General features: G+C 52.6%; 3 protein-coding genes and 1 pseudogene across 3 annotated transcripts; 1 reads left to right on the top strand and 3 right to left on the bottom strand.

The window, feature by feature from the left end:
* Positions 1-671: 671 nt before the first annotated feature.
* LOC101765174 lies at positions 672-2,669 on the bottom strand (annotated as a pseudogene).
* A 5,967-nt stretch (positions 2,670-8,636) lies between these two features.
* LOC101760311 (F-box/LRR-repeat protein At4g29420) lies at positions 8,637-11,059 on the top strand. The gene is made up of 2 exons (XM_004968452.4): positions 8,637-9,174; positions 10,005-11,059. Exons 1-2 carry the CDS (start codon positions 8,685-8,687, stop codon positions 10,850-10,852), a joined length of 1,338 nt encoding a protein of 445 aa, XP_004968509.1. The 5' UTR covers positions 8,637-8,684; the 3' UTR covers positions 10,853-11,059.
* A 537-nt stretch (positions 11,060-11,596) lies between these two features.
* On the bottom strand, positions 11,597-13,023 carry LOC101764771 (fibrous sheath CABYR-binding protein). The gene is made up of 2 exons (XM_022826295.1): positions 12,757-13,023; positions 11,597-12,621 (listed from the first exon to the last, which is right to left on the bottom strand). Exons 1-2 carry the CDS (start codon positions 13,021-13,023, stop codon positions 11,677-11,679), a joined length of 1,212 nt encoding a protein of 403 aa, XP_022682030.1. The 3' UTR covers positions 11,597-11,676.
* Positions 13,024-14,478: 1,455 nt separating this feature from the next.
* Positions 14,479-15,572, bottom strand: LOC101764368 (dof zinc finger protein DOF1.7). Its single transcript, XM_012845949.2, has one exon. It carries the CDS (start codon positions 15,570-15,572, stop codon positions 14,880-14,882), a length of 693 nt encoding a protein of 230 aa, XP_012701403.1. The 3' UTR covers positions 14,479-14,879.
* Positions 15,573-21,109: the final 5,537 nt, after the last annotated feature.

Genomic DNA, 21,109 nt, shown 5'->3' with positions numbered 1-21,109 from the left:
GCGACGTGAATGATGAGGGAGGAGATCTGCTCTGCTCTCTGCGGCGGGGGAAACGCGTGAACGAATGGTAGGGGAACTGGGAAAAGTTAGCAGCTTGGACGTGGCCAAACCAGAGTAGAGCAGCAGCCGAAGAACACTGAAATGAAATCCTTTTTTCAGTTATTAAATATAATAAATACTATATTCTTTGGTTCTTTTTCTCCCCAGGCGTGCGGTGGGTGTGGAGCTGAAAGAAAATGTTTGCACCGAGGTCCTCCTAGCTTCTTCTAATTCTCACCTAGAGGATGACAAGTGGGACCTGAATTGAGGGGCAACAATGACCATTCACACTAAAAGTACTCATCTAGCCAAACACCCCATTTTGGAGTTGTGGAGTGGAGCAGCTCCACCCAGAGCTGGAGTCATGCCGAACAGGACCTATATATATCGCTGGTGCCGGTTGAGCACCTGGGCTGCAGACTCGTTGCGGATTGAGGTGAGAACTTGGCCCAGGGATCCCGTGGAATTGGGCTGGGCTTCGGCCTCACTGTCCCTTCAGACACGTTCGTTTCCTCTTCTCCTCAGTGCAGGCAGGGGTATTTTCTAGGACCGCGCTTATTTTTTGCAGTTCGTTTGGTGACGTGCTGTGTGGGTTCTGAACCACTGGTGACAACACCACCGGATCGGATCCATCAGGACGAGGCCGGCGGCGGTGGGAACGGCACCTTCACGTGCCCTTCCAGCATGAGGATGACGGTCCTCATGGCCGGCCTCGCCTGCGGCTCGGCCTGCGCGCACCACACCGCGACCTTCACCGCCCTCTCCACCTCCGCAGCCTCCACGGCGTCGTCGTCGACGCTGCCCATCACCCGCCTCACCTCCCCTGCCACCAGGCACTCGTGCGCCAGCTCCATGATCGTCCGCTCCTCGCCGGCCTCCTCGAGCTCCATGCTCCGGCGGCACGTCACTGTCTCCAGCAGCACGACGCCGTAGCTGTACACGTCCGCCTTCACCGTCAGGGGCCCGGCGCCGCGGTACCACTCGGGGGCCAGGTACCCGCGCGTGCCGCGCACCCCCGTGAAGGTCCGCGTCTGGTCCGGGAGCAGCAGCTTGGCGAGCCCGAAGTCGGCGATCTTCGCCGTCCCCGACGCGTCCATCAGGATGTTCTGGGGCTGCACGTCGCAATGGATCACGCGGCTCTCCAGCTCGTCGTGGAGGTAGTGGAGCCCGCGCGCAACGTCCAGCGGGATGCCCACGCGCTCGGACCACGACGGGCACGGTTTGTTGAGGAACAGCCGCGCCGCCAGGGAGCCGTTGCTCACGTACTCGTACACCAGCAGCCGGTGGGCGCCCTCGTGTCGTGGCAGAACCCCAGCAGCCGGACCAGGTTCCGGTGGCTCGTCCGCCCGATGGCGCGCACCTCCCGCTGGAACTCGTGCTCGCCTTCCTCCACCACCTTCTCCAGCCGCTTCACGGCGATGGCTCTCTCGCCCTCGCCGCCGTGCAGCGTGCCCCTGAACACCGTGCCGAACGCGCCGCGGTCAACCGGCTCCCGGAAGCCGCCCGTGCTCCAGCTCCCCGTAGCTGTACGACCCAAGGCTCAGGGCCGCCGCCGCCTCCTCGTCCGCGTCCGTCAGGCGCCTGTGCTGCACGGCCCTCCGGTTTGCCCAGGCCAGCCGCGCCGCCGCTACGAGCGTGGCCAACGACACGCACGTCAGGAGCCCGACTCAGACCAGCGCGATGGTGGCCGCGCGCCCGACGCGGTGACGGTCCCCTGCCGCCGAGCGCTGGGTCCGCCGTCCCCGCGGCGTTTCTGACGAAAAGCGTGTACCCGCCGCCCGTGCGGCCGTACCGGAGCGGGAGCTTCTGCGTGGTGCACGTTCCGTCGTTGCCGTTGAGCCGCACGGCGGCGCAGAGGCAGTCGGCCATGCAGGCGGCCTGGCAGTCGGCCGCGCCCACAAAACTGCCGTAAGGTGTGTCCGCCCACCACATGTCCTGCATCGCCGCCATGGTCATGGTCAGACCTGCTGCGGCTGCGGCCGCGCAGTCACCGGCGCCTGTGGTCTCGTTGCACCCGAGCGCGGCGTTGGTGGCGTCGATCAAGTCGAAACCCGGCGGGCACACACACCTGGGCTGCACGCCGCTGTCGAGGACGCAGTAGCTGTTGAGCCCGCACACGCCCTTGACCTGGCACCGGTCGCTCGGCCCGATCCAATCGACGTCGGTGCTCCACGCGCCGGTGGACGCCACGGCGTGGCGGTACCGGCGCAGGATCCCGTCGGGGTCGATCCTGACGCGGTACAAGACTTATTTCTCACCGGCCGATTGCGCAGCCCCAGGATTGGTCTGGTTCTTGGTGTAGTTGCCACCGTTGCCCGTGAGGTAGAGCACGCCGGTGGCGTCGAGGCGCAGGGTGACGAGGAATCCGTTTCTGAATGTGCCGGTGTCCAGTACGAGGAGGTCGCGTTGTTATGCGTTTGCACGGGGTACGTGACGAGGTTGCCGTCTTCCAGCTGGTTGGCCAGGCGGTACCTCCCAGTGGCCCAGCTGGTGTCGGAGACGCTGGAGAAGAGCTGCGCGCCAGGCACGAGGTCCTGCCCGGGGAGCAGGGTGTCCGTGGCCACCGTGAAGGTGGATCACACGACGGTCCCGTTGGCGCCGTAGAGCACGAAGCTGCCGTCGTCGCGCATGGCCGCCGCGACGGCCGGCTGGGGCGGCACGGCGAGGCTCCTCTCCCCGCCGTTGGCGCCGGCCCAGACCAGACGCCCGTCGCTGGTGATCCGGACCGCGCCGCCCGTGGCCGGGGCCTTGTCGCGGTCGGCCGTCCACGTGACCGTGACGTTGGGCGCGGTGGCGAGCCAGACGCCGACGGCGAGGCCCCCGTCCGTGGCGTAGAAGCCGAAGGCGAAGCGGCCGGACGGGGAGGGCCAGCCGGCGCCGGCGGCGGCCTGCAGGGAAGCCCCCGAGGTGATGTTGGTCTGCGCGCCTGACACTGGCAGGGACGAAAACGAAACAAGCGCGGCCTTTCAGTTGGTCATCTATTTCATTTTTTTAAACGAATATTTCATTTTATTTTTATTGCATTTCGCATTGACCTGCGACCAGTAACGCAATAGCGCAGGATGGATGGAGACAGCGCCGGCCGGCCGGACATATCATCCTGTGTTGCCAAATGGCAATGGATGGGAATACGCGATACGTGCCGATCCCTGCTGCGGCGCTGCCACTGCCGGAAAAAAATTGCATGCAGTCGGGCTGCAGACGGAGCGCCCTGCAGTCCGTCGTGCGATGCCCTTGATAGTAGCTGGCTCATTTACGTATGCGCCGTCCGCGTGGTACTTTCTGTCCGCGGCTCGCTCGGCTCGCTCATCGTGCGTCCGCCGCGATCCTCGCGATCAGTTGCCCTCTTCAACTACCCCGGCAATAGCACCGCCATGTCCATCGACTGCTGATCCAAGGCGACTGCTCTCTCCATTGTTTCTTTGATTCGTTCGTTCGGTCATTCCACAACAACAATTAGCAGATACAAACGTCAATGAGCCATACTTGTACAGGCGAATAATGCTGTTACATATAATTCCCAAGTGCAGGAAGCCAGGAACACAGCGCAAATGAAAATAACAAATAATGATGTTATGTATAATTCTCAAACAATATAAATGAGTTACATAACTGATATAGATAACAAATATATGATCCCAACACAGCACAAATGAAAAATAAAATTCTGTGTAACACAATAAGGTCACTTGTTTTCTTGATTTGGCACTCCATCAAAATTTAATTTCTTAACAGCAGGCTGTAATGTGGCAGCTTGATCAACTCCAAGTAATAGATTTGTATATCCTCCTTGGATATACGGAGCACCAACTGTAAAGTGCGGCATTGAGATATTGGCATATCCTTCTTGGATCAATGGAGATGTCATGGAGGAAGATTGTCCGTACACATTATTTGCAAAGTTTGGCATTGTGCTGCTACCATCAATGGTACCATCGTTAAGATCCTGTATGATAGAATATGAAATTGTTTATAAAAAGTTACATGTAAGTAAATCAAATATGAAAAGTGAATATAGTCCAAATCATATGACTTACGATAAATTGCTCTAGGTCAGCTTCTTCACATCCTTCGTATCTATTATTTGCTGCATTTATTGAATCTTGCCCTATATTCAAACATATGAAGTTAAATACAAATGCAACAAAAAAAGGAAAACATCCTAAAATGGGTAGGATCATTACCTTTCTTTCTACCACTTTTCTTTTTCTTCCCTTTATTCTTTTCAAGGGAGATGGTCCCTCGTTTACTCTTTGGGCCTTTTACCACCCGAGGAATTCTAAATGATATTTGACCTCTGAATGTGTTTGTAGCACAATCAATTGAAATTGGAGGAACCTCATTGGCTTTTTCTTGCATCTTGCTTAGAGAATTATCTGCTTCCAAATCCAAATTACCTATTGCATTCTCCAAATAATCAAGAAGTTCTTTTGACCGTGAACACTTCAATGCAATGGATGTTGCCTTTCGTGCGATACGTGCAGCTTGGGTTTTCAAACTTTCCTTCTCAGATCCTTGTTTCTCAATATAGAATCCTCTCTTTGCATATTTTGTCCATCTGTTTAGTATATATTGTGATGGTAACATGAAAACATCGTTTACATTGAACACTTTGAGCGCATGCTTGCACAATATACCTATAAGATGTGGATGTCATATTTCAGCAATTTGTATTAGAAATTATACTATTGCAATTTAAACCTTGTATACATACCTATGGATTCGTACTTTCGGCAAGCACATGCAATGGTCAAATCTGCTTTGTTGAATACAACCGTTGCTCCATAGTCAGAGTACATATGTGTAACCATATATGTCAAAACTGAGCCCTCACTAGGTAACAATCTACAAGAAAATGAAAACTGTTCCTCAAATTCTTTCTCAAATTCTTTAAACATCCTCCTTGTATATGAATCGGCCTCGGTCTTCAATAGAGGGATGCAAGTAACTAGGCTCTTTCGACGTGATTGGAAATCTTCATCCAACTTATTTTCACGAAGACTAACAGAAACCTTCTCGCATTCTACAAGGAGCTCCGAAAGACCCAATTTTCTACGAAATCTTTTCTTGAATACATTATTCATACCTTCACTCCTTTGAGTGGAGTTCATATCAGCTGTAAATGAGTCACGATGCACAGCAGCCCACTTTGCTCTCAAATCATATAGGTTTAACATCCATTCATTGTCCTCAAGTTTATAGTCCCGCAACAATTCATCCCACTTCTTCTTGAAGTAAAACTCAGATCTGTCTTCATACACACATCTCTTAAAATCAGGAAGAAATTTCTCCGGATGCTCTTGAATTACATGACTGAGATGTTTAGCAGCATTTAAATAAATGTGCCATAAACAAAGACGATGGCTTGTGTTTGGGAATACATAAGCAATTGCGCCTGCCATAGCCGCATCTTGATCAGTAAAAATTGTACTAGGATGCTTGCCTGACATTGCTATTAGAAAGGTTTCAAATAGCCAAACAAAAGATTCAATAGTCTCATTAAATAATAATGCAGCCCCAAAAATGATTGTCTGCTTGTGATGGTTGGTTCCCAGTAGTGGAGCAAAAGGCAATTCAAACTTATTAGTCTAAAACATGATGTCAAAAGACATGGCATCACCAAAACATGCGTAATCCATGATAGACTGACCATCTGCCCAAAAGAAATTAGCCATTCTACCATCTTCCTTATCTATTTCAATGGCATAAAAGAATGATGGATCCTCTGTTTGCTTATTTTTCAAGTATTCCAACAATGTCTGTGCATCATTGGATTCCAAAAACTTCTTGCGCTGTCGACCAATCTCATTGTTGCAATCCATCCGTGTGAATGGCACTTTGTCAACTCCTCCATAAAATTGTACCATAAACTCAAACACCTGAGCTGGCTTGATCCCGCCGTCTCTCATTTGGCCAATTAGTTTCTTGTCTGCTTCTTCAACACTTCGTTGGGACCTCAGCTTCTGCCTTTTATTTGGACTAGCCACGTAATGATTGTGATCAAGCACAACCTTATACACTGTCCACACCCCCTCCTTGCTAACACTAACTGAACACGAGCATTGCAACCTGTCCTTGTAGTGTGTTTTGATGATTCTGTTTGTCCATGACCTTGACTACTGCAAACTATATGTTTGTGACAGATATTGCCATCTACTCGGCGCTTTATGTCACTCTTTCTAATACTGAACTCAATCTTGCCTGCATATGTGTTGTACATATCGTAAGCTTTCTCCTCGGATTCGAAAGACATTCCAACTTCAGGAACAATCAAAGTTTGTCCAACTTTATCAGCCACCTGTTATATAATGAGCGTAGAGTTAAAAGATGTCTTAGAAAAATATGAAATATTATGATCTCACTTGAATTTTATTATTCAAGTTGCTTCAATTACCTCATCTGGCGTTTCATTCGCCATTGCTTCTGTGGTGATCGACTCGGTATTCTCTGTATTATGTGCGACCTAGCATGTGCTCACGCATGTAAATGTGCTCACGGATTAAAAATAGACGGAGGGCGTATACAATCATCAAACAAAAAAAAAGCTAACTGTACCTGAGTTATCTGCTGATCATTTGCTCCAGGTTCTCCAACGATTCTAGAGGAAGATGGCATCTGATGAGCGTGTGTGTTCCTAGCTTCCTGCACTTGGGAATTATATGTAACAACATTATTCGTCTGTACAAGTATGGCTCATTGATGTTTGTACCTGCTAATTGTTGTTGTGGAATGTCCGAACGAACGAATGAAAGAAACAATGGAGAGAGTAGTCACCTTGGATCGGCAGTCGATGGGCATGACGGTGCCGTTGCTGGGGTAGTTGAAGAGGAAGCGGCAGGAGATGCACGTCCATAACTGGAGCGAGGCGAAGATGCCCACCTTCCAAGTCGTACGTGTGCGCCTTCCACAACGGTGAGTGGGACGTGCCGGTGGAGGCGGCCGAGGAGGAGGCTGTGGAGACGAGCAGGAGGAACGGCAACTGATCTGATCACGAGATTACGCGAGCCGAGGGAAACTGATCGCGAGGATCGCGGCGGACGCGACGATGAGCGAGCCGAGCGAGCCGCGGACAGAAAGTACCGCGCGGACGGCGCATACGTAAATGAGCCAGCGACTATCGAGCCGAGCGAGGGTGCCTCCGTCCGATCCCACACGGAGGGCATCGCGCGACGGACTGCAGGGCGCTCCGTCTGCAGCCCGATTGCATGCAATTTTTTTCCACCACTGCCACTGCCAAGTCGATCGCCTAGCCGTGAACAAGCAGTCTAGCACCAATCCTTACGCCGCTGCCTCGGACGAGGCCCGTTCACGTGTTAGGTTGTGGAAAGGTCAAATGCGGCAAATTTGTTAGAAACTGAATCTCGATTAGGTTGTGTTTTGCTAATATTGCTTTGGGAGAGAATTTTACATTGCTGGTGGCTTGTTACTGTGTCTTGTTCTCTTTCTTTCTTTTTTTCCTTTTTTTTAAGGGTTTCGGGTGCTTTTTGTTGGATGGGCCGGGCTGATGGACAGTAGGGCTCCAACAGAGCCCATGATATTGGATTGGGCTTCAGCCTTCCTCAACCATGCCGGACCCAGAACATCATCCAGTCGGACCATAGACCACAGAAGAAGGGGGGAGCGCCCCTCTCGATCCTTCTTTCCCCTTGCTACAGCGGCGACTTTAGGGTGATTCCGCGTCTTCTCCGCCAATTCGTCGTCATCCTCGCCTCTGGCACCCTCGCCGGCGTCGAAGGGGGAGGGGGATCGAACGAATCGATGGTGGATCTATAGTTTCCTTGCATCTACTATAGTTAAATAGCAGGGTAGGTGTACTGGTGGCGTTGTATAGATGGCCACTGATTCTTTTGTTCCTCTGGAGAGTCGTCGGAGGTTGTGACGGTGGTGGAGCCTGCGTTTGTGTCAGCAAGCCTGATGTTGCCTTCTTCGGTGAGAATCCATGGAGGATAGTCTATTCTTGGACAGTGACACATTCCTGCTCATGTTATTGTCCCTCCTTCGTCTCTGTCGGCAGTGTGGCGGGTCTTTCCAGTGGAAGTCTTGGGAGGTATGTCTACCAACGTGCCGAGAAATCAGGTTGGATTTTGTCTCCCACCTATTTTGGTGGTTTACTTCCCCTTCGGGTTGTGTTGTTATCTGGTGAGCCGAGACCGCAGGTAGTTCTTGAGGCACCGTATCCCTTGACTCTCGGTGATGTGATGACCGATGGTCATCTTCTTCTGTTAGAGTGTTCAACGGTTATAGAGTATGTCGATGTGTTAGACGTGCTGTTCTTGGTGGCAGTGAAAAATTATGAAATTCCTTCGCCGAGAAGGAGGTTGGCTTCAAGTTACAAGCTCGATGTGTCTCCTCTCCAACCTTTGGTGCGACAAGAGTGTGTCTGTGGCTGCTCCGATCGCCGGCGACGAGGACGACCGGAGGATCTGTAATTTTTTTTTGCAAGAACTAGGCTGTAATTTTTTTTCCTTCAAAGTGTCTTTGTAAGAACTGGAATATAATCATTATGTGAAATATAAAACCGGTCAAAAAATAAACAGACACCACAGAAGAAGGCAGAAGCCATCCCCAAATGTCCGGAGGGTGAAATATAAACCCGGTAAAAAAAAAAAACAGAGACCACAGAAGAAGGCAGAAGCCATCCCCAAATGTCCGCCTCCGGCGACTCCCTGGACGCCCTCCCGGCGGCGGTCCTCGCCGACGTCCTGGGCCGCGTCGCGGACGCCGGAGACATCGCATCTTGCCGCCTCGCCTCGCGAGCGCTCCTCGCCGCGTCCTACCTCTGCCCCCGCGCCCGCCTCCGCGCCGCCGACTGCGCGCGCCGCCGCCGCGGCGAGGGCCGTGCTGGCCCCCCCGCGTTCCGCGCGACCGCCGGGAACCTCGCCTCGCTCCTCGGGCCGCACCTACGCTCCCTGTCGCTCGACGCGGCCGACGGGGAGGGCTCCCCCGACGACGCGGCGTGGGTGGAGGAGGGGGAGTTCGAGGACGCCGACGACCTGCACCTCACCAGCGGGGAGGCCGTGGCGGCGTGGGCGGCCACCGCCGCGGGGCCCGTCCTCCGCGAGGTGGAGATCGCCGATTACTGGCCGCAGGCGTGCTGGAGGAAAGCGGAGGCGCTCCTTCTCATCTCCCACTACTGTGCGCTCCCTTTTCCTGTCTGAGATTGCGGTTTGATTAGTTTGCTATTTCTGCCGTCTGTCATGCCATGCTTGATGTAAGGACGAGTCGTAGATTGAACACCACTATTTTACTAATCTAAGCCACAATACAACATGAACGAATAGTACTTGTGTTTCTGTGTATGCATTTGATCAGTCGTTCATAATCACAACAAAGGTTGTGGCCTTGTGAACTTTTTTTTTGTAGTTTAACTTTTTATTAATAGAACAATTTATGGTGTTCTGTTTGAACTTTGAAGGAGCTAAACTTGAGCTAAAGTGCAGCCTAGCTCTGTAGGCTTGTTGACAGATGCTACAGAAATGAGGATATATTGACCTAATGCTCTTTGCCTTTCAAAATGGTACCTGGGTCTGTAGATTGGTTGAGTGGCTGTTCTTTTTCTAGGCCGTCACATATCCTAATATTTTGCTATCTTTTATATGTACTATCTGAACTTCTTTCTAGCTTGTTTCGTTGTGTAATCTGAACTTAAAAAAAGAGCAAATTCAGAATTTGCTGCTCAATGCCTCACTGACATGTTGGTCCAGGTTTTACATGTCACTTAGGCAATACAAATATGAGTGCCGTATCCTAAATTTTTTGAAAGAGAGATTAGGTAACATCTTTTGTTCATAGCCTAAGTAAATGTTGAGCTCAATGCTTGATGTGATTACTTGATAAGCAAATAAACCTGTTTCGGCATTTCTCAGATTTATTATGTGCATGATGAAGAACCCATCCATCATAGTATATTTAACTCTAGATGTCTGACTGTCTAATCCTGCATGTGGTGATCTGTTTCCACGCAGGTCACAGTCTCATCAAGTTGGGCCTTAAAAATGCATGGCTTTCTGTTGATGGGCTCAAGAAAATGCCAAATCTGACTCATCTGACGCTTGAGTTCATTAGACTAGATGATGAAGACCTCGACCAATTGAATGAATGCTTCCCTTGCCTTCGCAGTCTTAATCTTATAGGAGTTGGAGGGCTCAAGGACCCTAAGATTCACCTTCTTCAACTGAACACTTGCCACTGGGAGGTATCAAATGTCCCACGGTCTTTGGTTGTCCATGCGCCAAACTTGTACTCTCTAGAGTTGAAATGTGTTCGACCAGATAGGCTCATTTTGGATACTCCATCCTTGTCTACTCTGAAGCTCACCATTGAGAAACTTGGTGCAACTGCCCAAGTTGATGGTCTTGTGAGTTTGACAGATCTTCGCATAGAGTCATTGGATCTTAGCTCCCTGTTTTCAGCATTTGTAGATAGTCGAGCTATCAGGACATTGGAGCTTGAGCTACCTGAGTCTGCAAGCCAGTATGATCTTCTTGAATCAGTTAACCCAGATTATCTTCTGAGAATGCTTGCTAGCATCAGGGAGGTCAAGCTGGCCCCAAGATTTTCATGTCAACTGACATTATGCCTCGCCCTATGCACAGATAGTCAGTTCCAAAGTTGTCTGAAGAAACTCCTAATCCATGTGCCTCAATCAGAGTTTTATTTTCAGCTGTCACGATTGTTTCAGATATGCGCACCTTTGTGCGAGGTGACTGTCCTTTTCCACGCTGAATCAGCTGATGCAGTCCGTCAAGGTGCAATGTCGATTTGTATGCAAAGGTTTTCAGGGATCAGATGGCAATGGGGTACTTGGAAGTAATCCTGCATCTATACATTACTTGTAGGCTATTTTGAGTTTGATACCTATATTAGCGTGTGACTGGTAGTTTTTGTTAACATAGCAGCCCCCTCTACAGAACTGGGAGCTGGTTTGTTTGCTCGCATGTAGCCATGTACTGGTGTACTGTGCACGATATTGTGCACAGCAAGTATGGTTCTATATCTGTTTGGTCTACGGTCTACCTCATATTTCTGGTCTCTCCATCATTTTTTTAAAAACATTTTACCTGTTGAAAATTGTATTTGTGTTTTGCTGTTACTTGTTAGCTGTTACTCATACGTTCTTTATTAATGTAACATGGAACAAGGAGAAATATTGGCCATTAATCAGGTGAGGTTAGCAATATACCAACCTAACAAATTCATGCATTTGAATTCCCATTCCATCTCAACATCGTACCCTGTACCGTATACTCTGTGTCAGCTGATGTGCATATGCCAAACGCATCTTCCAAATAATCCTCCGAAAACACAAGCAGGAGCTGCCGAATGGGATCTCTACCTTTCATGAGACGGTGCCTACCCTTCTAAGTTCCCATGGCGACAAGGCTTCTTCTGTTTTGGCGCGAACCTTCTCTTCTCTCTCGGGTCAAATGATCCGGTCAGTAAGTTAAGTGAGATCGATCTCCCGCCAGTTGTGTCAGGAGCAGAGGCACCAGCTGCATCGGCAGAAGCTGGGGCAGGAGCAGCAGCAGCTGCAGGAGCAACACCGCCACCAGCCGCAGCACGTGGACCAGGAGCAATCGAACCAGCAGCAGCCGCAGCAGCAGCACCCCGTGCTGCCCCGCCGCTCCGCCTCCGTCGTCATCTCCACGAACGCCGACGAGGGGGGCTCCATCGGCGGCGGCGCCGGCTGCGGCTCCCACTCCTTCTCCAGCGGCTGGTACAGCGCGCTGCTGACGAGGTCCTTCTTCGGCGACGTCGGCGCCAGTCTGCGGACGAAGAGGACGACGGGTGGTCAGGAACGGCCAGGGCGCAATCAATATAGGCAGGGGAGGGTAAGGATCGTGGCGCGCACATCGGGAAGGCGAAGGAGAAGTTGCTCGAGCTGCCGCCGGAGCCGCTCTCGTGGTGCCGTAATACGGCGGCTTTCTTGGCGTTGGCGGCGCTCCCGGCGCTGGCCTGCGAGCTCGCGCTGCCCGGCACCGCGAACTCCTTGGACTCGGCCGGCTCCGTTCCCTCCGCGACGCTCGGCAGCTTGGAGGAGTTCGACTCCGCGCTGCCGGCCGCTGCCGCCATGGCCTCGTCGTAGAAGAAGTCGAAGTGGGACCGGCTGCCGGCGTAGGGCCCGCCGACGTCGCTGGCGCCCTGGATGCTGAACAGCGACTCGTTGGACGTCATGCTCCACTCGGCCTGCGAGACCGACGTCCTGGTCTGGAACACGGACGCCGGGATCCTCTGCGGGTCGAACTCGCTGGCCCCGGCGGCGCCCTCGAGCTTGGGCATCGTCTGGACCTGCGGCACCTCCGTCGTCGGCAAGGTGGGCGCCGCGCCGGAACCGGCGCTGCCGTCCGACGAGAAGGAGTAGTCCACGGCCGGAGGTGGTGGCTCCGGCCACGTCGCCCAGTCGTCCGGCTTGACCTCCGCGCTGTGCACGGCGGGAGCGGCGGCCTGTTCGTCATCCGGCGGCACCCGTTCGTCGTCCGGTTTGACCTCCGCGCTGTCCACGGCGGGACCGGCGGCCTGTTCGTCCTCCGGCAGCGCCCGGTCGTCCGGCTTGACCTCCGCGCCGTGTACGGTGGCCGCGCCCTGGTGGTCGTTCTCCGGCGTCGTCCCGTCGTCCGGTTTGCCCCCGGCGCTCTCTACGGGAGGAGCGGCTTGCTCGTCCTCCAGCGTCGACCCGGCGTCCGGTTTGCCCTCGGCGCTCGGTAAGGGATGAGCCACGGCTTGTTCGTCCTCCGGCGCTGGCACCAACGTGTCGCCGAGCTCGACGACGTCGACGTGGCGAAGACTCTCGGCCGACGACGCGGACGAGGACGACGAGGAGGAGGAGGTGGACTTCCTGCCCGGCTCTTGCTCGGTTGCCACCTCCACGTCCTCCACTGGCTCCTCCGGCGCTGGCATCTCTTCGGATGGCGTCGTCGTCACCTCGGCACTGTTTGGTGACGACGAGGACGGCGGCGACGCCGGCGAGCCGGGCTGGGGCTCCATGACCACGTCCTGCCGCCATGGCACATCGATCACCCATATTAACCACTTGATTTTTAACTAACATAGCTAGAACACGAATCAATCAATGGACTCGCAGCAATCAAAATTAAAATGCTTGCTCGGTTCGTCGTGGTCACCTGAAGAACAGGAGGAGCCCCACCTCGAGGAGTGGGGACGGACGGGGCCGCGACGGACGAGAGGGAAGGGGGCCAGGGCTGCACGCAGCCGCGGCAGCTAAGGACGGCACCGCCGTTTCGGCGGGTTGGTGCCAGCGAACGCGAGGCCACGCTATTTTTGGTTGACTCGTGTCGCTGCGAATCATCACGCGCTACGAGCCCGGGGAAACCACTCAAACGCAGAGCAAACCGAGGCATGGCCATGGGTCGTAGCTGTAGGTCGCCGGCATCCAGGATGGCACGGTTGCCGAAGCACGCGGCACTGACGGGAGAGGTCGGCAGCCGACTGCCGGCGCGGCGGCGCCTTTTGCAGTTGTGCTTGGCGGCGGGCGCGCGCGCCAACGGCTTTGTGAGTTGTGACGACGAGATGCGTGGCACCGCGATTGTTATCCGCGATCCCATCTGGGCCGGAAAAGCACAACGCACAAGTGGGAGCTTTGGGCTTGTACTTGCAGGGTTTGCCGATATGGGCTAAAAAGCGAACAGAAAGAACAGAAGCAAGAGTTGTAAAAGCCCAGAACTCAAGCTTTCCGTAATTTTTCAGAGATCCTTTTTTTTATTTTTCGCTGAAACTCTGAAAGTGAACAGAAGTCAACTTTTTTGCTTTAGAACAAAGAAATCGAGTCGGTTTCCCGAAATGTCAATTTCCATGTGTCATAGGGGGTGTTTGGAAGGAGGGGGCTAAATTTTAGCCCCCGTCACATCGAATGTTTGGACACTAATTAGGAGTATTAAACCTAGATTAATTACAAAACTAATTACACAACCCCTAGGCTAAATCGCGAGACGAATCTATTAAGCCTAATTAGTGCATGATTTGACAATGTGGTGCTACAGTAACCATTCACTAATGATGGATTAATTAGGCTCAATAGATTCGTCTCGCGATTTAGCCTAGGGGTTCTGCAATTAGTTTTGTAATTAGCTTATGTTTAGTCCTCCTAATTAGTATCCGAACATCCGATGTGACAGGGCTAAAGTTTAGCCTCCTCCTTCCAAACATATATCAGATTGCATCTTGTGTTCGAAAACAGATTGTTCTCACGGCCGTTGCCTCTGGCATTTCTCACTCGGGAAGGGAAATAAACAGGAAACAGCCAAACAGGTGCAAAGGAACCAAAAGGGGATGGGGGCTTTCCCTGTTCAGATTCTGTCTGCTGAGCAGGTACTACAAGCTAGATTTGTATCCTGAAGAAAACGAATTCATAATTCCATATGAAACTAGCAAGAAAAGCACGAGTCATTAGAGATGGATTTGCTGAAGAACTACAAAAACAAATGACAAACAAGGAGATTCATTCTAGAACAAGCACTGCAACAACCAGCTCATTGGTTCCCCAAAAAAACAATCCGCTCATGTAAGATGGTAGGAGCGTCGATTGGTCATGCATTGCAGGTTCCCATGCAGGCAAACGAGCATGCAGAGATTCACATCCTCAGATCATTCTCACAGACTCACAGTTCTTTCCTGAACTACCCCAAGAACAGCTCTCTTTCCTGATCCCTAAACCACTTGGGCTCCCAAAAAAGATAACCTGGATGCAGCACTACAGTCTACTGTTAACAAAGAAACGGCTAAAAGAGAAGGCTAGATTAGAGACGATCGAGCAGTAGTCGTTGGTCGGGGCACCGATCGACGTTGCACGGGGCGCGCCGCCGGGGGAGAGGTGAAGCTCCAGCCTAGATGGACAGGTCCGGCCACCCCATGCTCCAGATCAGGCCCTCCGGCAGCGCCTGGGGTACCTGCTGAGGCGGCGGCGGCGGCGGTGGAAGAGCAGCAGCAGCAGCCGGCGAGTGAGCCAGGGCAGGAGCGAGGCCGCCGACCAGGAACCCCGCGGAGAAGTGGGCGCCGACGTCCAGCGGGGGCGCGGCGGCGATCAGCGAGCTGAAGCTGCCGCCGAGGTCGAGCAGCCGGCGGTCGGGGTCGACGGCGGCGAGCGGCGACGCGAGGGCCGGGGCGGGGAAGGGCAGGCCGCCGTACTGCCGCAGCAGCGCGCCGTGGGGCCCCGACATCGTGAGCGGAGGCAGGGCCGCCACCAGGGGCGCGGGCGCGGGAGCGGGCGGCGTGCCACCGGCGGTGCGCTTGCGGCGGGTCGCCGGGGTGGCCTTGCGCGTGCCGCCGCCGACGGGGACGTTGCGGAGCGCGCCCCCGCGCGTCCAGTAGCGGCGGCAGGCCCGGCAGAAGTGGCGCGGCTGGGAGAGGTTGTAGTTGTTGTAGTAGCAGAACTTGGTGTTGACGGACTCGCAGCGCGGGCACGGCAGGCCCTCCGGCTCCCGGCCTCCCCCCGCGACTCCTGGTCTCCCGCCGGTCGCCGCCGCCACCGACGCCACCACCGCCAGCGCGCCTCCGTCCGCCGCCTGACCCGCTTCCATGTCAGCAGCAGAAGAAGGAGAAGAAGCAGCGCAGCTAACCATCCGCTCTCTCTCGCCCCCAAGAACCCTCTCGCTTGCTTGTGTGCTTGTCTAGCTAGCCGAAGCTACTTCTCGTTGGTGCAAACTGCAAAAACTGGCTGGCGACAAGGGGAGTGGGCGAGGCAATTTGTAGTGGAGGGAGGGGGAGGAAGAAGACAAGGAAGGGGGGAGAAGGGTGATTGATGGAGAGGTAGCGGTCCGGAGGCGGTGTTGCGGGGTGGAGCAGGACAAGATGTACAAGAAGGTCGCAGGCGGCGTGGGGGCATGGCAGGTGTCAGAGGAGAGGAGGGAGGGTTTGAACAGGGGTTCCGTTGGAGTTGGGGGCTTCTATTCCGGGGAAACGGACAAGGCGGCGGCAGGGGCCAAGGCCGCAGCTTTGTCTCCTATCGGGGTTGCCTTGCCGTTGCTGCCGGTGCCGGTGGCCACCAGCACACCACCGGCACGGCGGCACTGTGCTGGTTTGTGTCTGCTGCCCTGGCCAGTGAGCTGTGTGCGTGGTGGATCAGTACAGGTACAGTGCAGCGGCGCCACGGCGTTGGTGCTTGGCGCCTAGGCTTGGGAGAGGTGGCCAGGTGGGTGTCTCGTCTCCGGTCAAAGAGAGAGGAGCAGTGCGGTGGCATCTGCATTCTGCAGAGGGATTCGGTTGCCGGGGTGGGGTGGGGGCTCCTGCAGAGGCAGAGCGACGACGCACGGCCTGAGCACTGTTTCAGAGAGTACCGCTGCTGCCTGTTTGATTCCCTATCTCCATCTCTCTTTTTTCTGTGAGTGCGCAGCAGGCATCTCTGATCTCTCACTGAGCTCATAGGTATGACAAAGGTTAGGGTTCTTTCGCTGCACCTGCAGCTGGACATTGCTGCCTGTGCGAGCTCGCAACGCAACCGATGTGTTCTGCACCCATCTTCTGTTTCTGATCTGAATGGTGGTGGCGCTCGGCAGGTGGGTGGACATGGATGGACGGCGGAGCGGTGTGCCAAGTTGCCAACCAGCAACCGTGTGAGGCTGCATGCCCGTGTCCTTGAGCGGAGTGAACTTTATATCTGCAAGTGCATGTATGGAGCTAGCAAGTGTCACCACACACACGTCCACACCGGCGGCTAGACCCAACAGCCGCTGTCCAAGTGACCAACCAAGCACCGTTGCTGCCGTGAAGGAAGCTGCCATATCGTTTGATCTTCCTGGCTAGCTCGCTTGTAGTTGTTGCGCGATCACCTCAGGGCCGGTAGGGAAGGTCGTCCTCCTCCTCGCCCGGCCGGTTGCCCGGTCCGCGTCACGTCGGTCAGGTCGCGTCGATCGATCTCGCCACGGTCTTATCCTTGCGCTGTGCGGTCACTCGTTTGGCAAGCCCATCCTGTGGGCTACCGAGGCTTGCGGCTAAGGAATGGACGTCGTCGAGGCATAGCTACCTTTCGTCAAGCGTTGTTGGGTTCTTGCTTTACCGTTTTCATTCACGTACAGTGAAGCCCTGGTAAAAACAAACACGCAATGACGCGAATTCACGCCCATTGGAAGGTTGCGCTCAGTTCCACGCAGCAACGGCTGGTGAGTCCATCTTGAACTTGTGATTTGTTGAGTACTTGAGTTCGCTAGCTCCATATTCAGTTATTCACAGATCACAGATCACAGCGTGTGAGATATTTGCGCGCCGCGACTCGTGTCGCATTAGCATATCAACAAGACAACAACAACAATCGAAAGGAGGCAGCTGCGCCGGGAAGCCTGAAGCGATAGGCGTATGACGCCTCGGCTGTCAGAAGCAGGGCCAGCCGGCCGGCCAAGCCCAAGCGCACCACGGCGCTGTGCGGTGCGGTACGCGCCGTAGCATGACATGGCGGTGGCAGGCGGAGACAGGGAGGGTTCCGACTGCGGCTGGGCATCGCAGGGCAGGCTAGCTAGTTTTTGTCTCCACGCGCCTTCGCGCCAGTCTGTCCGGGTCAGTCCACCGCTCCTCCTGTGCCGCCGGCAGAGGAGGCCAACCCTGCCGCAGCGCCCAGTTCTGAGTTCTGAGCGGTGCGCGTGCATCAGAGCGGCAGGGTCGCAGGGAGTTGCCGAGTTGGTGAAGCCACCAGCGGCTGGATGATCGGCGGCCCATGGCAACTGGCAAGAGGAACGAACTTGCACCTGGCTCAGTTCACCCTCCAGTTTGAATTGATCGAACTCTTCGATTTCACATGGCCGAGACCCTTCTGTCTCTTGCCAACGAACTTGCAACTGGCTCAGTTCACCCTCCAGTTTGAATTGATCTAACTCTTGGATTTCAAATGGCCGAGAGATAAATTCCTAGTACCCGCAATTAGAATTCTTCTGTAATCCTGCTATCCTACTAGGACTTCTACCTTGTAACCAACTAGTAATCCCATCCAATAGAGTATATAAAGGACGGCAGAAATCCCTAGATCGGTAGGCGAAGATCTCCTAGAACCACAACAGAGGATCAAATCCTCAATACCAAACAACACCCAAGTGCAGGGCACAATATACAATACCCCAAATAGGATGTAGGGTATTACGCTACTCTGGCGGCTCGAACCTATATAAATACGTGTCTTGTGTCCTTACTTTTACCTTCGAGTTCCAGGTCCGGCAATCCCCCACCAACCAATCTGATACCTCTCGGTAGGTTGCCGGGTATAAAACACCGGCATCTGGCGCACGAGGTAAACCTCCTCTAGATACGTTTTCTTTGCTACATTTTTGAAAGCATGTCTACATCTTAAGCGGTTCCAGTACTAGAAACGTTTGTTGACACGTTATGAAGAAAACGTATCTACATCTTCAGAGGTTTCACTACTAGACACGGTTGTTGACACATTTTAATCAAAACGTATCTACAAAGTGCTTAACACGGTTCTTTAACATGTTTTAGAACGCATAAAAATTTTCATCAAGGCCTAAAGCGAGACCTTACATGGGCTGGATGGTGCAAAGTCTCAGCCCATTAAAATAACCCTACGGATTAGTCTCTCACATTATCTCTTGTGTAAAAAAAACTGCACGATCTCTCTCTCTCCCATCCTCCTCAATGTCGCTGCCCGTTTCCGAATTTGGAGAGGGGCACCGTCCGACTGGCCCCCGGCTCCCACCCCCCCACCGCCGGCACCCTTCCCCGTAGGCCCCCGGATTCTGCCCCCAGCCCTGCCCGCATCCCGGTCGCACACAGGGACACACGCACACCCACCCCACCCACGCCACATACACACACACACGGGCACACCCACCCCTAGCCCCGTAGTCGCCGCCGACGCCCGGGCCTCGCCGGCCTCGGGATCCTGCCCCTCGGCGCTCGGCCCCCACCGCCGGCGCTCTTCCCTGCCGGCCCCTGGATTCCGCCCCCAGCTCCGCCTCCCGCCGATGGCTCATTTCCCCGCTAGCATCGCCGCCTTGGTGTCACGTCCAGCTGCAGACGATCGCCACCGACTTCCAGCGAGTGTTCAAGGTCCACGAAAAGCTCTACATTGGCCTCTTGGGGCTCGCCACCAATGCCCAGATGCTATGGGTCTCTCGGATTCTCGATATGGTTTGGTTTGGGCGCCTCCTTTTCGGGGCGGGGCGGTGGGGCGTACTTAGTTTAGGGTTTGGGTTTGATGCATGTGGTTGTGTCGTGCTGTGCGTAGGTATCAGAGGCTGGTGTTTAGGCACAAGTTGTACCGGCTGAGGGAGGAGAGGGACATGAAGCCTGAGACCTTTGCGAGCCTTGTTTCTGCCTCCTCCAGGAGAAAAGGTGAGAACCGGCAATCCGTTGCTAGATTCAATTGTAGGTATAGTAGAATCATTATTCCATTGGAGTGATCTAGGGAAAATTGGGTTTACTGAATGATGGGTGAACTGAAGTGTGAACTGGAGTGCATATATATTAATTAATGTTGCTTTGTGTACTAATTAGTATTGGGACTGCAGAGTAGCCAAGCTTAACAAATTATTCATTGACGTCCACATAAAACTATCCACAATGACAGGTGGAGTATGGCTTGAGACAACTTTTTCTTTGGGTGAGCTGGAGGTCGGCCTCACCTACTAAATACTAGTATATTTAGTATAGGCTTTTGGTACCTTCTTTTGTTTTATGCATGCACATTTTTGCATATGCTCCAGTATTAGTGATGCTTGATTTAATTTGTTCTTGCAAAATAATTTGATATTACCTTAGAAACAATGGTGTTTTTTCTTCTAAATATACAATGCTATACCTGCCTCTGTTTCATGTTTCATGTATCTTTCATGAGAAATCGAATTTGACATGTCAACTTGTGTGGCTTGAAGATTATTAAGAAAAAAATAAGGTGGCAAAGCAGCAGTTTGACTTCAATGGATGGGTTTCTGGTACTCTATCACAACTTCGTAACCTCCCAATTTGCCTATTGTAATTGTTGCATGGTAATATATACATCTATTTTGCAATTTAGGAATGAACTGTGTTAGAAGAACTGCACCTTAGCCATAATGGAATAGAATACAAAAGATGGAAGTTTTTTCTACCTTGCAGAACCTCCATGTTTTGGATGTTTCATCTAGCTAGCTAACCGCTATAGGAATGTTGAAAACTTAACCAGGTAAAGGCCACGCCTGCTACCTGGTTATAAAGGCTTAGGTCAATTATACAAATCATATATGCACCTATATGTATATCCCTGAAAAAGATGATATAGATACAACTACAGCTGCCCACAAGTTTGAGGGTGCGCCTGCCCACAAGGTGCAACTACAGATGCAACTACACCTGCCCACAAGTCTTGTGTTTCTAGTTTTATGTTACATGTTAAATACTATGATGTGATCAATAATTTAGCTCCAATTTACTGATTATGGTCTTGAAAGTAGTTGCCACAGATCTTGTTTACTACCTCATGTTACCAATCCTTTTTTTTTACAGCATGCTGCATCTTTGTTTGAAGATTCACTTGTTCTCTAGGGGTGTGAGATCTGCATATACACAATTACTAGCTATATTACTGCTAGCTCCGAGCTACTATGGTTTAGGAGAACATCAAGTGTGAAATCCTTTACAGTCCAAGACAGGATCCAATGGCAACGAAAGAAACTATCGAGGTGAAAGGCAGCTTTTGCAAAGTCATGTTCTACAGACTTAGCAGGTAGCTAGCTTATGTTATGTATTTGTTTATTATACCATTTGTTTACCTTTTACAATTTCTCTATGTGCTATATTTTTTTAGTATTTGTATATTAAGTGGCTGTAATGATACCTTAATGTTTCGTACTGACAAGGAAATTTTTCTTTCCAGTAGTGAGCATATATCAAATTATTTTAGTCATGAGTCCTTCATGCTGAATGTCTTTGTCCCTGGTGCAGTATACTTTTAATATATTCCCACATAATGCACCAGTTATTGAGAATGGGTATAACAAGGAAGAAATGAAAATGGCAAAGGAGACCAACAAATTTGGGTTAGTCCTTGTGGTCCTATTGGTCTAAACAACTTCCTATGTCTGCATTACTCTATCAAACTTTTCTCTCATTCTGATAATTTGAGAAAATATAGTTT

The sequence above is a fragment of the Setaria italica genome, chromosome V (assembly GCF_000263155.2).
Source record: "Setaria italica strain Yugu1 chromosome V, Setaria_italica_v2.0, whole genome shotgun sequence".
In the NCBI taxonomy this organism is placed as follows: Eukaryota; Viridiplantae; Streptophyta; class Magnoliopsida; order Poales; family Poaceae; genus Setaria; species Setaria italica.
The sequence above is the reverse complement of the archived record's forward strand: the minus strand, read 5'-3'. Positions and strand labels throughout refer to the sequence as shown.

Bases quoted from the DNA above. Each gene is read 5' to 3' on its own strand.
- LOC101760311 (XM_004968452.4), top strand. From the start codon at position 8,685: ATGTCCGCCTCCGGCGACTCCCTGGACGCCCTCCCGGCGGCGGTCCTC. The intron at 9,175-10,004 runs GTGCGCTCCCTT...GTTTCCACGCAG, and splicing joins CCTTCTCATCTCCCACTACT to GTCACAGTCTCATCAAGTTG.
- LOC101764771 (XM_022826295.1), bottom strand. From the start codon at position 13,023: ATGGAGCCCCAGCCCGGCTCGCCGGCGTCGCCGCCGTCCTCGTCGTCA. The intron at 12,622-12,756 runs GTGGCTCATCCC...AACGACCACCAG, and splicing joins CGCCGGAGGACGAACAAGCC to GGCGCGGCCACCGTACACGG.
- LOC101764368 (XM_012845949.2), bottom strand. From the start codon at position 15,572: ATGGAAGCGGGTCAGGCGGCGGACGGAGGCGCGCTGGCGGTGGTGGCG.